This window comes from Brachionichthys hirsutus, unplaced genomic scaffold (genome assembly GCF_040956055.1).
Source record: "Brachionichthys hirsutus isolate HB-005 unplaced genomic scaffold, CSIRO-AGI_Bhir_v1 contig_76, whole genome shotgun sequence".
Classification (NCBI taxonomy): domain Eukaryota; kingdom Metazoa; phylum Chordata; class Actinopteri; order Lophiiformes; family Brachionichthyidae; genus Brachionichthys; species Brachionichthys hirsutus.
In genome coordinates, this window is record NW_027181087.1 from 1 (window position 1) to 15,683 (window position 15,683).

The window sequence follows — 15,683 nt, forward strand, 5'->3', positions numbered from 1 at the left end:
CTGTATGACGCACAATGTCCGCAAGCAGTTTGGCACAAATGGAAAAGGCTGAGCGTCAGTTCCCCCCGCTCCGCCTCAAGAACACAAATCCTGAAAACACATTTTACCATCAACCCCCCCACCCAGATATTCATCACACTGGCAAAAAAAAACGCTGAACCAGAAGATACAAATGTAAAAGAGGTCCGGTTCGGACCCGGTGTTAGCATCCAATCACAAGCGCCCAAGCTGCGTTCACACGTCTGACTGAGTAAACAAAGTATTTACCTTATTTAGCGACTTTTTGTGTACAAAACTAACAACACCATCACTATAAACCAGTGCTTCTCAATTATTTCGTGTAAATCTAGAATTTACACGAAAGAACGGATCAGCTGATCTCAGGACAGACGTCAGCACCAGGTGTGAAAATAAATGCCACGGCTACCAGCTGGTCAGGTGAGTTCAGTTTCCATGGAGACAAGAGGTTGTTTAGTTTTTTAGTCTTAACCTGGCAGCCCTCTTAGTTGCATCTAGTAGTAATAGTAGCATTTCAATCTGGGTGTGTTTACAGGCACACAGTACTCCAATACCAGTGGTCTTCTTATTGGACTAAAAGACGATTCCAGGATTCACATAAACAATATTATCATGAAAACAGCAGGAATGCTTTCCATCTCCATGGTGATAACAGTAATCAATATTTTCAGCCATTCAATAACTCATCTATGATTACAAGTTCAGTTTCATGTTCTATTTCACCATAAGATGGATGCGATTATAAATATGACTGCTAATTTATGGATTAGAGCCCATAATTATGAGAAAACATTCTTGTATGGATGATAAAATCATCACAATAAGAAAAGTCTCGTAACTATGTGACGAATCTTGTCAGAAAAGATCTTGTAATTTGAAGTGATACAGGCTCTTGTAGTAATGAGAAAATATCTCATCATGAGAAACGGTTTTGAAAAGAAATAATGATAAAACATTTCAAAATGACGAGAAAATTGGTTGTTGTTTTTTAGACTCTCATGTATAAGAAAGGATCTCATAACTGAGATTATGAGACCAAAAATTGTCCAAATTATGGAAAAAAATATATATATATTTCAATTACATTTTGTCAACATTAAAGGATATTTGCCAGTCGGGGGGGCGGGGACTTCCTGGATGGTGAGAAGTCTGGTTTCACATACTATGAGTCTGGATGAGCAAGTAAACACACGCCTGATACCTCATGAACCAATGAAGCGCCGGCAGCTCATCTTACTCTGCTTACATCCAACACAAGTGCAACTTCATGCAAAAAACAAATCTACAACAACAAAAACGAACCTAGCACTACTCACACAAAGCAACGACAGGGAACGTGTCCCGACGTTCCCGCTGGGACGTTCCCGTTGGGACGTTCCCGTGTGTCGTGCGCGCCATATTTACAGAATGCTCTGCTGCAGTGGGACAGTTGGGGCGAAACACAGCAAGCCTCTCAGCAGCCACGAGGGAACTCGCTGGGTCATTACAGCAGCTTTTGTTCACAGGACGACACACACACTCGATAATTAGACACAACTTGCTACCTGCAAGGTGTGGGGGGGGGGGGGGTTCACACAGTGAAATCCTGTTGGGTTACAGCATGCATTACTCTACGTGCTAATGCCGGGGGCCACTGGTGAGCGGACTGGGCAGTGTTTTCATCGTCAGTGCTTCGGTACTCTCACTGTGAACGGACAAACACAAAGGGCACACAGAGTCTGATATTAATCAGCAGAAGAGGAATAAATGGCTGCGGGGCCACGTGTTGCTGCGTTGTCATAGCTCACCATCAGCAGACGTACCTCTGTCTCCACCGTTCCTCATGTTGGTCTCCTCTTCATCGCCGCCATCATCCACTGTAAAAAAAAATATATAGGAAGAAACGTCTCAAAAACGCATCTGAAGCAGGATGTGGGGTTCGTTAACGGTAGCCAGCTGCCTTTTTATTTGGCACTTATATCATTTCGGTAAAATAAGATTCTGATTCGGCTTCAGAAAAATCTGCTGACAGATCTTTTATCTGTGACCCTGAGGGATGGAGGTCATCTCAGCGACGGTGGCGCAGGTGGTTGAGCTGGTCGTCCTATGATCGAGAGGTTGGCGGTTCAATTCCTGGTTCCGGCACATGTGTCCGCTGTCGTCGTGTCCTTGGGCAAGACACCTCACCCACATTGCCTGTGTGACTGTTGTGAGAGAGTGAATGTTGGTGGTGGTCAGGAGGGCCGATGGCGCAAATGGCAGCCTCGCTCCTGTCAGTCTGCCCCAGGGTGGCTGCGGCTAGTAGCTTACCACCACCAGGTATGGTGTGAATGAATAATGCACAGCGTGGAGCGTCTTTGGGTGTCCAGAAAAGCGCTATGTAAAATCAAGCATTATTTATTATTTAATAACAACCAGTAGAGGGTAGCAGCATGCCACTGTGGCATCTATGCTACCACGTCCAGAGAAGAAGAAGAATCACTTCCTGTTGCAGATAACTTTATTAATGAGCTCATTGGTGAATGGCGGCATGGACCAGCTGGTTAAAACAAGCTCACCTGAGTGGAGCTCCTTGACCAGCGACGACACCGTGTCTGTGATCGAGTCGGCAGCGGCTAAGAGGTCATTCCGGAGGTTTCTAGGCACACCTGGAAGACACAGGTGCGCGCCGGATTAAAACCGTGGGCTGCTCCTACAAACGCCCGGACGACAAAAAAAACACTGCTTCTCATGGACGCGTTTTATCACGAAGAATCTTTTGCCCCCACCCTGAGCGAACGCCTCGAGCATGTCCCCCCCAACCCCCGCCAGGCAGTCCTGGGGCGTGTGCGTCGGAGTGGACCCCGCCGAGGTGGAGCGTATGGGCATGGGCATGGAGCAGCTCGCACCGTGACTCGGGGAGGAATGGGGGGAGCCTCCGGACTGGGACTGCAACACATCAAACAAAATGACAGAACAGTCAGAAACGACATTCGACACCACAGCGAGGTTAGCTCCGCCTCCTGGTTCTGTTGAGACCGGTCCAGCTATCTATCCTGACCCGTCTCACTGTCGTTAGCACTGATGAGGGGAGCAGGTACCCGACATGTGGGCTAACAAAAAAAACCTCTCCCCTCAACTTGTCTGACCCCCCCAAAAAAAGTTCATTAATCGGTCTTGTTGAGCCTTGCAAACTGAATGAAGGACAACTTACAGCCTGTTTCTGCTCCTCATCCTATCAGCCAGCAAATGACAGCAGTGAAAGAGGGCAAGAAGAGTGAGAGCAAGAGAATTAAGGCAGAGAAAAGAGGAAGAAAGGATTTCTGCATGCACGATACGGCACGCGTCTTCTGTTGCACGCCGCCCTGTGATTCACATGATCTCCGCCTGCAGGGAACAGGTGAGGGTCTCACCTTCAGCAGCCTCATGAGGCCCTCCAGCTACACCATCAGCTCCCGTCGGCTCTCCTGCAGCGCCGACATGCGTCTCTCCAGCTCGTCCTTCCTGTGTCTGCAGGATGAGGACACAGTTCAGTGTGTTCTGACGGTCACAAAATAATTTACCAGCGGCATTCCCCACAAACGCAAAGCTAACTCAAAAACGCCTTCCTGAATTAGCAGAGTCTACATTTATATAATCAGCTCAAATGGCTTCACTACTGACACTCGTGAAGAGGACGCTGCTGGAGGCAGACGGTACCTGAGGAGCCGCAGTTCCGTCAGAAGGGTCGGGTTCTGTTGGGCTTTTTCTGGGGTTGGCTGACAGGCCTGCTCGTGCTCCAAACGCAGCCGCTGGATCTCCTGGAGAATCTCCCTGAATAGAAGAGAATGCTATAGTTTACAAACGTAATACTTTACCCATAAAGGAATAAAACACGGATTTTTGTGTACCTGTTTTTGTTCTCCAGCTCGGCGATCAGCTGTCTCTGCTGCTTATTGGCATCAAAGTTGAAGCTCAGCTCTGACGGCGGACAATGTTGCTGAAAAGAATCACGTAATGGCATTTAAAATTAGGTTTCAGATGACAAGAGGTTCACAGCTTTCTCCTCCCCGTTTGGGTTGCATGAGTATAACAGGATGCCGCAAGGTTTGACTAACAGTCCCGCGACATTCATGCGCATGATGATGTCTATATTTGGTGATGAGAACTTTACCAGCCTCTTGTGTTACCTAGACGATCTCATGGTGTTTGCGCCCTCTGAACAGGTCGCATTGGAGCGTCTAGAGATGGTTTTTTCACGGTTGGCTGCTAGCAACCTTAAGCTCTCTCCCAAGAAGTGCCATTTCCTCCAGCGTTCGGTGAAGTTTCTGGGTCACATCGTCTGTGCTGAAGGTGTCAGCACTGACCCCAGTAAAGTCCAGGCCATCAGTGATGTACAGGAGTCTGATCTTATGGAGTCGGATGGTGAGACTCCGAGTGATAAGAAAATAAGATCATTCTTGGGTATGGTCCTGTATTACCACCACTTTATTGAAGGCTGTTCAGCTAAGGCTAGGCCATTGTTTGCTCTCGTGTCTGAGTCCAACACTCCCAAGGGGAGAGGCAGGTGCGCTAAGCCTAAGTTTAAGAAGGGTGTGGTGCGACTGACTCCCGCTGACTGGACTGATGAGTGTAGACAGGCTTTTGAAACTCTGAAAAATGACTTGGTGCACAGTGTGACGTTAGCTCACCCAGACTTTGATGTTCCTTTCATCCTGGCTGTGGATGCCTCTTTTGATGGTATAGGTGCGGTACTCTCACAGCTGCCACCTGGTGGTAAGATCGCCAGACCTGTGGCTTTTGCCAGCAAAACGTTGTCTCATGCACAGTTGAACTATCCAGCACACCGTCTGGAGTTCCTGGCTCTTAAGTGGGCAGTGTGTGACAAATTTAGCCATTGGTTGAAGGGACGGACTTTTTCTGTGTGGACTGATAATAATCCACTCACTTACATTTTGACTAAACCCAGACTGGACGCTTGTGAGCAGAGGTGGGTGTCCAAGCTTGCTGCTTACAGTTTTGATCTTAACTATGTTCCAGGTGCTAAGAACGTGGTAGCTGATGCACTTAGCAGGGAACCGTTCGTTAAGTCTTGTATTGCACACCGCCTTGTCACAGAGCCATACTTATCGCTGCTCAACCAGATCAGTGGACTAGCTGATCAAAGAGTCCAAGATGCGTTCAGGTGGACTAACAACTGTCAGCTGGTTGGTCCGTCTGAGGATGCTGTCCAGACTCCTTCGCGACCGACGCTGTCCCCTGATGATGTGCAGGCTGTGCTGTGCGCTCATGATTCTGGTGGAGCGAGTCAGATTAGAAGTTCCAGCTCGGACATCCCACAGCTCGCTTGTATAAATGACTGTACTTTGTTGCCGAAAAGTCAGCTCTCTAACATGCAGGAGCAGGATGCAGTCCTGAGAAGAACTCTCTATTATGTGCGGAGACACAAGAGGCCCACGAAGCGTGAATGTGCGAGTGAATCCTGTGGGGTAAGGAAGTTACTCAGGCACTGGCCCAAACTGGCTATTAGGGATGGAATGTTGTACCGGACTAAAATGGACAGAAAAATGAATATGTCTGTTCATCAGTTTGTTGTTCCAGACACACTGAAGTCTCAGGTTCTCTCTGGCCTCCACGACTCAGCCGGACATCAAGGTCAGGCTCGGACGTTGTTCCTGGCCAGGCAGAGATTCTTCTGGATTGGAATGGAGCGGGACGTTGTCGATCATGTTAAGAACTGCTTCAGATGCGTGGTTGGTAAAACTCCAGAGCCAAATGGTCGTGCTCCTCTCGAAAGCATTCACACCTCAGAACCGATGGAGCTGGTTTGCATTGATTTTTGGACTGCAGAGCAGACTGACAAAAGGAGTGTCGATGTTTTGGTTGTGACAGACCACTTTTCCAAGCTATCGCATGCTTTCCCTTGCAGAAATCAGTCTGCAAAACAGGTAGCGCGTCGCCTCTGGAATGACTTTTTCTGCATTTATGGATTCCCCAAGCGTATCCATTCAGATCAGGGTGCGAATTTTGAGAGCCAGCTCATAAGAGAGCTCTTGAAGCTGTCTGGGATCCATAAATCGCACACGACGCCATACCACCCGATGGGTAATGGTATTGCTGAGACATTCAACAGAACTCTTGGAAACATGATTCGTGCTTTGCCCCCCGACTCGAAGGCTAGGTGGCCTCAAATGCTGCAGATGCTCACCTTTTGTTATAATTGTACTGAGCATGAAACCACGGGGTTTGCGCCCTTTTACCTCATGTTTGGGAGAATCCCACGGTTGCCTGTGGATGTGGTTTTCCAGCACGTGCTTGGTAGCAAACCTGTCGTTGATCACCGTGAGTTTGTGGCAAATCTGAGGCGGGACTTGGCAGAAGCTGCGCGTATTGCGCGTGAGAGCAGCTCGTCGGAGCAAGCACGTCAGACTAAGTACTACGACCGTAAAGCGAGATGCTCTTTCCTTAATGTGGGGGATCGGGTCCTGCTTGCAAACCGCGGCGAGAGAGGGAAAAGGAAGGTGGCAGACAAATGGGAGTCTACAGTGTATGAGGTGATTTCTGCGAAACATGGTATCAACGTCTATTCTATCAGAGACCCAGAAACGCTCAAAGTGAAAGTTGTTCACAGGAACCTTCTGCTCCCTGTCAATTTCCTCCCAGCTGATGATGCAAGTGAGCCCGTGTCTGAGTTCCCCGCTTTGGCGGATGGCGATCCTGTGATTCCTGTGGAGGTGCAGGACAGTGAGACTAGGACCATCAATTGGCTGTTGCAAACAGAGGATGTTTGTGATGATGTCAGTCAGCACGATGTTGGGCTTGTGGTTGACCCGTCTGTTGATGCTGATGTGGAGACTGTGGCGTCTGATCCGAGTGATCACTCTTCTCTTTTGGAGGAGCCTCAAGTTACGCCCTCTCAGCCTCCATCAGTAGCTGATGGCTCGCAACTGCTCGTGCATTCTGACCATGTGCCCCAGGATGCTGTCACCTGTGATGCGGTGATTGACAGGCAGCCTGAACCTTTACGGACAAGGGCTGGAAGAGAAGTCAAACCTCCTGCTCGTTTGATTTGTGAGATGAACAATCAGGTTGCGGATGACTCCAGTTCTGTGGTCACCTTGTTCTCTTTGGTGAGGACGCTGTTTTCCGGGTAGGCAGTCACTGTTGGCTTAGGAAGTAGGTCTTGACTTGCTTATGTGTAGAGGTTTGTGTTCTGTGAAGGTGAGAGCATTGTTCACCTGACAAAGGTGTAAACGGCATCTTTTATGTCCTTGCTGTTGGAGGGTTTGGCCGCCCCTTCTCTGAGCTTGATCCCTAGTGGATAGTAATTAATACTGATGTGAACTATTGCTCTCTACGCAACACCTCTAGGAGTTTGTGCCCACAATTTAGCAGGATTTAAGGGGGGTGTATGTAACAGGGTTGTTATGGCCTGGTTAAATCCTGATAAGTTGTGGGCCAGTGCCTGTCACAAAGATTGGTTATTTTAGTCTTTGTGTTTTTGTTCTATATTGTAATGTAAATATTTCGAAATGTATTTATGTAATTTGATTTAGTTGCCTAGCATTTGTATTTTATTTAATTGCCCTGTATTTTGGTTTAGTCCTCCGCCCTCTTCTTCATTGGTTTTGGTTTAGTCCTCTGACCTTCTTCTTTGGTTTTCTGGAGGCTCCGCTATAAAAACGCGGGCCCCGCCCCTTCCGCTTCCTCTCATGAACACCTCATGTTGAGGAAGAACGGGGCTGGATTACTTTTGGGGCTAATTTTATTTTATTCTACTTTTATATCCTGCCAGAAATAAATGGGTGTCGCCTCCCCAAGATCCCGCTGTGTCCCGAGTCCACTTTCCCCACCACGACAGAGCAAATAATACACAACGCAGAAGTAAACCACACCGGTTACAGAGGCAGGGAGGAATGCCAACCTTGTCCAGCCCCCGACGGCTCCTGAAAACCATCATGGCGGACGTCGCTACCAAGACGGGTGGGAGGCCGATCGCACGGACTTGACGTTAGATTTAACTGAACTGATGGTGCTACGCAAGAATTCAGCCACACATCATTTATTAATACAATTAGCAGCATCTCTGTGGAAGTGGTGACATCACTGAGGCTCCTGCCCTTCCTTCCCAGCAGACCTGTGCCTGCCAGTTGTCACGAGGAAGGCTTCCCAGAGGTCAGGTCGTCTCAGTGCGGGTAAGTCGGGCGTCAGCGGTTTAAAGGAAGAGTTCCTGGTCTACAAGGCCCACCAGCGCACCGACACCAGTCGTGTTGCTAAAGCCTTGTGTGGCGTATTCCCAGTAGTGATGCTACAAGTAGCCTTTATGCTATTTTAACTGGACCTTTCCATAGAGAGACGGTTCTGGATGCTATCTTTCTTCTTTTGTTGCAGGGCAGCTGAAACGCACCAAGTGTGAAATAGATGTGGAAACGCCAGACTCCATCTTGGTTAATACCAACCTGCGGGCGATTATCAACAAGCACACCTTCTCCGTCCTGCCGCCGGACTGCCAGCAGAGGCTGCTCAGACTGCTGCCTGAGGTCGACCAGCAGGTAGCATCAAACGCACCGGTCATATGCAACCCTAAACCTCACCTGGGAGCAAGTTGAGTTAATGCTAGCGATAGCTTAGCTTGGAGAAGGCTGTTATTGTCAGCATGGCTGCTAAGAGGCTGTGGGTGATGACGTCACGGCGTTGTGTCTCTTCCTCAGGCCTGTATGGACGGCCTCCTGAAGGTCACCAGCTCCGCCTTAAACAACGAGTTCTTCACATCAGCAGCTCAGTCCTGGAAGGAGAGGCTGGCCGAGGGTCGGTTCCACCGCTCCCCACCGCCGTTAACCGCGATCCGAGCGGACTCGCAGTTCAAATGATGTCACCTTTCACCTTACAGGGGAATTCACTCCTGAGCTGCAGCTGCGCATGAGACAGGAAATCGAGAAGGAGAAGGTGGAGCTCTGGAAGGAGGCCTTCTATGAGAACTATTACGGGGAAAGGTAGGTTTGGATTACGCATCAGATTATGAAATGAAGCATAGAGAAGCTCGCCTGTAGTGTTCTGTAGATAAACCAGGAAAGACCATGTGGAGATTATGAAGTAATCTCAGTTTTACCTTTACGGTTCATTTACGGATTGATTTCTTTGTGTCTCCTCTCTCTGTTTAGTTCTGGCCTCAGCTTGGAGGAATCCAAAGAGCTGACGAAAGCTCATCAGAATGAGGAATTTATCCGACCCCAGTCCCCAAATCATCCATCGGGACCCGTCGCCCGAACGCTGGAGGATCCAAAGGACTCCAGGGAGAACAGTCGTGCTGCTGCTGCTGCCAAACCAACGCAGGCACCTTTGAAGGAACCGGCCGGCGCCACAGAACCCATGAAGACGCGCCGCTCGCACTACGGCGAGGGCCGCAAGGTGACCGTGTTAGCATCACCGGTGCCAACGCCTGCAGCGACATCACCAGAGGTCAGCAGAGAGACTGAGCAGGCCGAAGTGGGACCGCCGCCTGAGAAGGAACACAAAGAGGACGGGAAGGAGGAGAGAGCAGAATTCCAGGCGGCGGAGGAGGAGAAGGAGGAGAGTCACCTGCCGACAGTCAGCTCAGAGTTAAAGGAGGATCCGCCGCCGGCTGCGGTCGAAGTAGCCCAGAGGGAAGAGGTCAAGTCTGAGCTCAGCAGCCAATCGGAGCCAGCCAAGAGGAAAGCCGCTAACGAGACGGCGGGTGGACGGATGTTAGATAAATCTGCGAATGTGTTTATCATTAATTCACCAACGAGTAGCAGTAGTTATGTCATGGCCATTTATCCTTCATAATCTTACTCAAGATATTCATAAAGTATGTTACAATCGTAGATCTGTTAATATGCTGACTAGACTGAAGAAGTGAACACTTTGTGTTGTCTGGAAGTGCTATCTGCTCAAGGTTGGAGTCTTCATGTCTGGGTGATTTACGCACGTACACATTCTTATCTGCTAATAAAACCAGCTGGAGGGGAGCTGTTTCTCTGAGAATCGAGGACGAGGCTAGCAGCAGCCACTCTCCCTTGCTGGGAGAGTCGATGGCACGGCTAGAGGGCAGCTCCATTCTCCCTTGCTGAAAGAAAGAATACTAGTCTCGTTTCTTACCGCAAGAAAATGGTTATTGGGTTGAATCTTTGGGGCTTGGTTCTGATTTTCTCTCTTTTACAGTGTCACAAACCTGACATTAATTGGCGTTGTCGGCAGGATCCAATACACCCGTCTGCAGTGGGCTGGCTTGGAAGAATTGATTAGAGGGTGCACACTCTAATTCACTAAGACCCTTTTCCGGGGCCAATCCTTCGCGTGCCAGTCCCTGGGGATCGGGTTGACGGGATCCGAACCAGAGCAGACCAGCCTGAAGGTAAGACACCCTTTTTCTTGTTCCTCGGGAAAGCGGGTAGGGCTTAGCTAGCCCTAACGTAGAGGTTTCCGCGAGAAGGCGGGTAGGGATTAGCCCTAACGTGGAGGCTCCAGAAGACGCAGTCAGTGGGAGACCTCATAGCGGATGGAGATGTTTCTCATCGCGCTGAAGACGAGCGAATAGGGGTAGCAGCGGTCCTATTGCGCAGTACCTGATCAAGTGATCAATACAGTCTTGTTTAAAAGGAAGCTAGTAGGGTTCCGGTACGATCCTATTGAGCAGTGCATACAAACGACGTCATTAAATTTAGAGGCCATATTAATAATTAAATGCGGATGTAAAGGCCTGGAATAAATTAAAGCATACAAAGTTGTTGTTGCTGAATAAAAATAAAGTACAGATCTGCTTGTTGTTGTTAAAGTCTAGACTTAAAACTCTGTATGTACGTGTCTGTGAATAAATGTGGATGAACGGAATGAGTCAAAGTTGTAACAGTAAAACAGCCTGAGACCTCATGGGATCACTGCACGGCTGGACGGTCTGGAACCTCACGGTGTCAACGCAAGACCGTCACTGGGGAAGACTTTGTGAACTCATTCATGAAGGTTAGTGGTGACCAGACTGGAGGGTCTAAAACGATATGCAACTCTGTGTTAGGACACCGAGCGAGAAGCCGGAGCAAACAAAGGTTTGCTCTAGAAGATTGCATCTCGGGAGTTGCACTTCGCCCCATTAGGGGGATTCTCTCTGAGTTACGTCACGTGTGGAATTCTATATAGCAGGAAAGGTATTTAAGATAGAATAAGTAAACGCTGAAGAATAAATAACCTTTCTACTAAACCAAAATTAGAAAAGAGGAATTTACCCATCTGCACCTCCACTCGGGAGGGGCATAAATAAAAAAGTAGCGCCCCACCGTTGTTGTCCGCCCACGTAACCAAAGTCAAACCCAGACTAAATGCAAGAGAGAGAGGTGTTTAGACAAAGAGTTAACTACAGTAAAATAGGACAAACAAAGCCAAAGTCTGATGAAGTTATTGATGACTTCAGAGCAGGACTAGAACAGTGCCCTTTATGATGTTAATAATGAATGAGCTCCATCTCAAAAACAAAACCTTTAACCCAGAAATCAGCCACTGGCTGACGAAGCATTCTGTCACCTTGCCAAACTTAACTCTGTCTGGATTTATTACATGGGGAAAACATGAAGAGAGTCTAATGATATGTTTTTGATGGTAAAGAGGAAGTGTTTTAGCGAGACAGACGTAGACCTTATCAGAGAGGTCGGGGTGCCAGAGGAGGGGGTGGAAGGAAGGTGTGAGATAGGACACTGGGCGCATTACTGCAGGGCGCCAAGTAAAGAAAAACACACGATTCAGCATGTCTAGGTAGGAAAGAACAAGTAGATAATCATGGAGTGAAGGACAGATAGGGAAAATATATATATATTTTTTTTAAAAGGTACATACACTACCAGGTCATTGATAGCAATGACATCAACTAGGACATTCACGTCTGCCTAAATCTGTCTACATATGGGCAGCAATATTGAGCCGTGGGCGTTGCCACGCCTCAAGAGGAGGGATAGTGGCACAAATGTCTTTGTGTCTTTAATCATTATAATAAAAAAAAAAAAATTGTATTCTGTTGGAAGCCATTACTCCTGTGAGTGTTATGAGTGCTATTGTCCTACTGTTTGCTTCCTTCGCTTTAACATGTCTCAGGTCTATGTTACAAAAGATGATAGCATGCTAAGCTCAGAGGTTCAAGTTGATTGATGTAATATGATATAATACAATATGCAGGAACTAATTGTTTTCCTTTGCTCCACAAACTGCTCCACTGTACTGGAGTTTGGCCCCCGCGGGTCACTCTGTTCCAGCCACTGAGGGTTGGGTGCCTCCTCCCACCGTCCACGACCAGAAGACATCAATCACCATCACCATCAGACCAGAGGTCACCGTCCACCTCAGGGTCTACTCCACTGAGAGTCCAGTGCCCCCCACCAGCCCACACTGCTCACTCGAGCATGATATGTGGGGCTAACAACAGACTGACCGATTGAATGCACCACGTCAAACATGCTAAGAAGAAGAAAGAAGAAGAAAGAAGAAGAAAAAGACTTTCCTCCAAAGAGCATGCAACGCTCGATGTCTCAAGGCAGCGTGCCTCCCGTGAGAGGACGTCCCGTGGGAGACATCGTCACGAATGAGAAAGAGAACATGCTCTCATCCTGTGGAGGAACGATGACCAGGCGGATGCTTCAATTGTGAACAGAGGGGACGCTGGATGAGGGAGTGACCGGAACCACTGAGGGACAGAGGCCAGATAAGGGGTGATCAACAGCGGTGTCGTGGATGAGGGGGCGGGGGTCGCTCCTTCTCTGTGGCTGGCTCGGATTGACTGACTGACGGATCGCCCTCCGGTTCACGTGAAATGCAAACACAAACACACACACAGCTCAACTGATGTTTAAACTTAATGATACAAGGAGATATGAGCTCAAACAGCAGCAATACACGTTAAAACACAAAGCTTATGAACAGCATCCTATTGTTCTGTTATTGATGAATGGGATTCAGGTTTTATGTGTAATTGATTCTGATGCTGTGACACACAAGCCTCTATCTAGGCCTGTTAAAGGGACACCGACTATTGAGGATACATGTTTTAGATTATCACAGAGTTTTTGATTTCTTCTTTATGTTCTGATAATTTTTGCTTGGTCAAGATTTCATGACGCCTTCTTTGAAATGACTCTTCTTTTGTGATTCCGATGGCGTTGCCATTCCGCGCATGCGCCATGATGTACATGTATAACTGATCACTGCACAACAATGGGGATTTTTTAATGGACTCGATGAAACAGCAGGTTTCATCAACTCATGATGTAGTGACATCACATTTATTGCATTCTACAGCTTATGTTCCTGAGCAGAGATGAAGCCTTTGAATCTGCATTCCTTAAAGAGACTCTATTATGACCATAGATTGTTTTTAATTGTGTATGCCTGACTCCTCAGCAACCTGTATTTGTCAAAACTTTCTTCACTGGCAAGAAATCTGGATTTGGGGGCCCGCGCTGGGCGCCCTTGAGGACGATTGGTCCGCCCCTGACGAGAGAATGGCGTCTCCCATTCTGAAGGATCTCAGATCATTGGATGATGTTTATTATTTCCTGTTTGTTCATCCTTTCTCAATTTCACAAGTGCATTAATTGGTTACTTTTACTGTTGCTGGTAGACGTGAAATGAACGCCAGTGGGAGGAGTTTCAGAAAAGAGCACAAATATGGATGGAATAGTGGCCACTTTAATCCTAAAGTGTCGACCTGCATTTCGCCGCCTCCAGAGCATCGGTTTGTAGATAAGAGAGGACTTGTTGCTGTATTTGATGTAGAAATGTATTTGTGCAGCGTATTTGAGCATAACCAGCTGTTTGTTACGAAATTTATTTAACTCTGGAAGAAAAACGAAGCTATTTTAAAACGCTAAACGCTCGCTCTGCGATTTGGAGGTACGATCTGATGCCCGTTAGTCGAGTGTGTAGCGTGTTTGTATGGCGGGCGTGAGCGTGCGCTCATTCAACGAAGCGTCCCGGTGGTTTTATAGCAATCATTTCCAAGGTAAAATACCAAAGTCACCTTAAATCAAATGATCCCAACTTGTTTTTAAATGTTTTAATCAAAGTAATATATTTTAATTCATATATTTTAATATAAAGAGAAATCTATTTGCTAATTGTTTTTGGAAATCAACAGGGTTTTTACTAGCTAATATATATAATATATTGGCTGTCCGTTTCTTTTCCTGTGATCCGGACAGACGACCTTTTTTACGGCTCACGTTTCCCAGCTCGGAACATTCTGTCGGTCCAGACGTGTCTGATTTTAGCTGTTTACATTTGGATTAATTAAATCACCGTTTTTAGTCCACGTTGAATGTTTGTGAAACAGAGTTTCCTTAAATTTAACATCAGTTCACTGAAAATCCCCAGTAAATATTTATTTCTTGGGTTGTGACGTCACATGCTTGTGGGGGGGTGGGGGGCTGGACCGCACAGCAATCAGCCCCTAAAGGCAGCTGAGGCCTTTAGTAATGAGGACTGAAGGTTGGGCGCCGCCCATTGCTGAGGTCACCTGTCTGCTACGAGGATCTGTTCATCAGCAGGTGTAACGTTAGCGTCTGTCTTTCGTCTCCATCTAAACTCCCTGTGGCTGTCATTTAGCACCCAGCACTTATAAACAAAATGTTATTTTATCATAGACTTATGAATAAATAATGAGAACAGCATTTTGTGTGTTCACTGTTGCGCCAAGAATTATTTTATTTCGACATCCTGTATAGTTTGTACCAGACGGGAAAAATGTCTTCCGGTTCTGATCCAGAATGAGGTCAGGAACAAATATTACATTTTCACATTAAAACGCATTTATGGATTAAAAAATCTGACTGATTCAATTTTACTTTTCATGGTCGTGTATAAAGATACCAAGAACAATCTAGAACCTTTTGGTGCTGATCCAGAGCACCACGTGGACGGTGTAGATCCAGTTCGGAGTGGAACGAGCTGTTTGGAGGGAGGTCTGGCAGCTCAGCCGTGCGCGTTTAAGCGGCGTGCGTGCGTGCGCACAAATATATGTATATATCTGTGTCTTCTGGTTTTTGAAAAAACTTGACACAATACCGCATAAGAAGTGCTGTCAGTTCCACGTGAGCTCAAGACTGCCCTCTATCTCTGTAGGGTGAGATTGAACGTGTCGTCACGGAGGGAAAATTGGCCCTAATTTGGCTTCCTGCGGAAATAAAACAAATGCTTTGATGTTTGGGTTTCCAAAAACCCAAACATCAAAGCATTTGTTTGAAGCTTTGATGTTTGGGTTTCCACTCATTGGAAACCCAAACATCAAAACATTTTTAACATCAAAGGAATAATGATGAGAAATCCTATATATATCATCATCTGTGACAGCTCAGCATCCAGTCTACAATGGCGACTCAATCAACTTACTCAGATTCATTTATGAAGGGTTTTATGGAAGTGTTGGATAAATACCAGCTTCAGTCAGACACCCACCAAGACAGACAGTTAAGGGGCTATGTGGCGAAACACATACCGCCAAAAGTCACTCAAAAGAAAGCTATCGAGGGAATACTGACCCCAGAGGAAGTAAAGCGCTGTGATGCTGCAACGATGAAGAAGCTAGCACAGTATCCAGATGCTAGAGCGACTAATGACAGGCTTTTAGCTCGGCATGTTTCCTCGGAGAATGACAGACAGCATGAAATAAAAGCATTACGGAAGTTAGAAGAGATACTTGAATCCATGAGAGAATACTGAGCAGCCAACTCATC

At 47.1% G+C, this 15,683-nt stretch overlaps 1 protein-coding gene and 1 pseudogene across 1 annotated transcript; one reads left to right on the plus strand and one right to left on the minus strand.

Moving 5' to 3' along the window:
* Window positions 1-1,682: 1,682 nt before the first annotated feature.
* LOC137917256 (dystrobrevin beta-like) lies at window positions 1,683-4,096 on the minus strand (annotated as a pseudogene).
* Window position 4,097: 1 nt separating this feature from the next.
* Window positions 4,098-9,670, plus strand: LOC137917254 (putative Polycomb group protein ASXL2; the record flags this gene model as incomplete). The annotated part of the gene is made up of 8 exons (XM_068760071.1): window positions 4,098-4,380; window positions 6,619-6,699; window positions 7,777-7,938; window positions 8,091-8,150; window positions 8,347-8,507; window positions 8,667-8,763; window positions 8,846-8,948; window positions 9,117-9,670. Coding segments are annotated over exons 1-8 (1,501 nt in total), but the record flags the coding sequence as incomplete, so codon positions are not given.
* Between the last annotated feature and the right edge of the window lie 6,013 nt (window positions 9,671-15,683).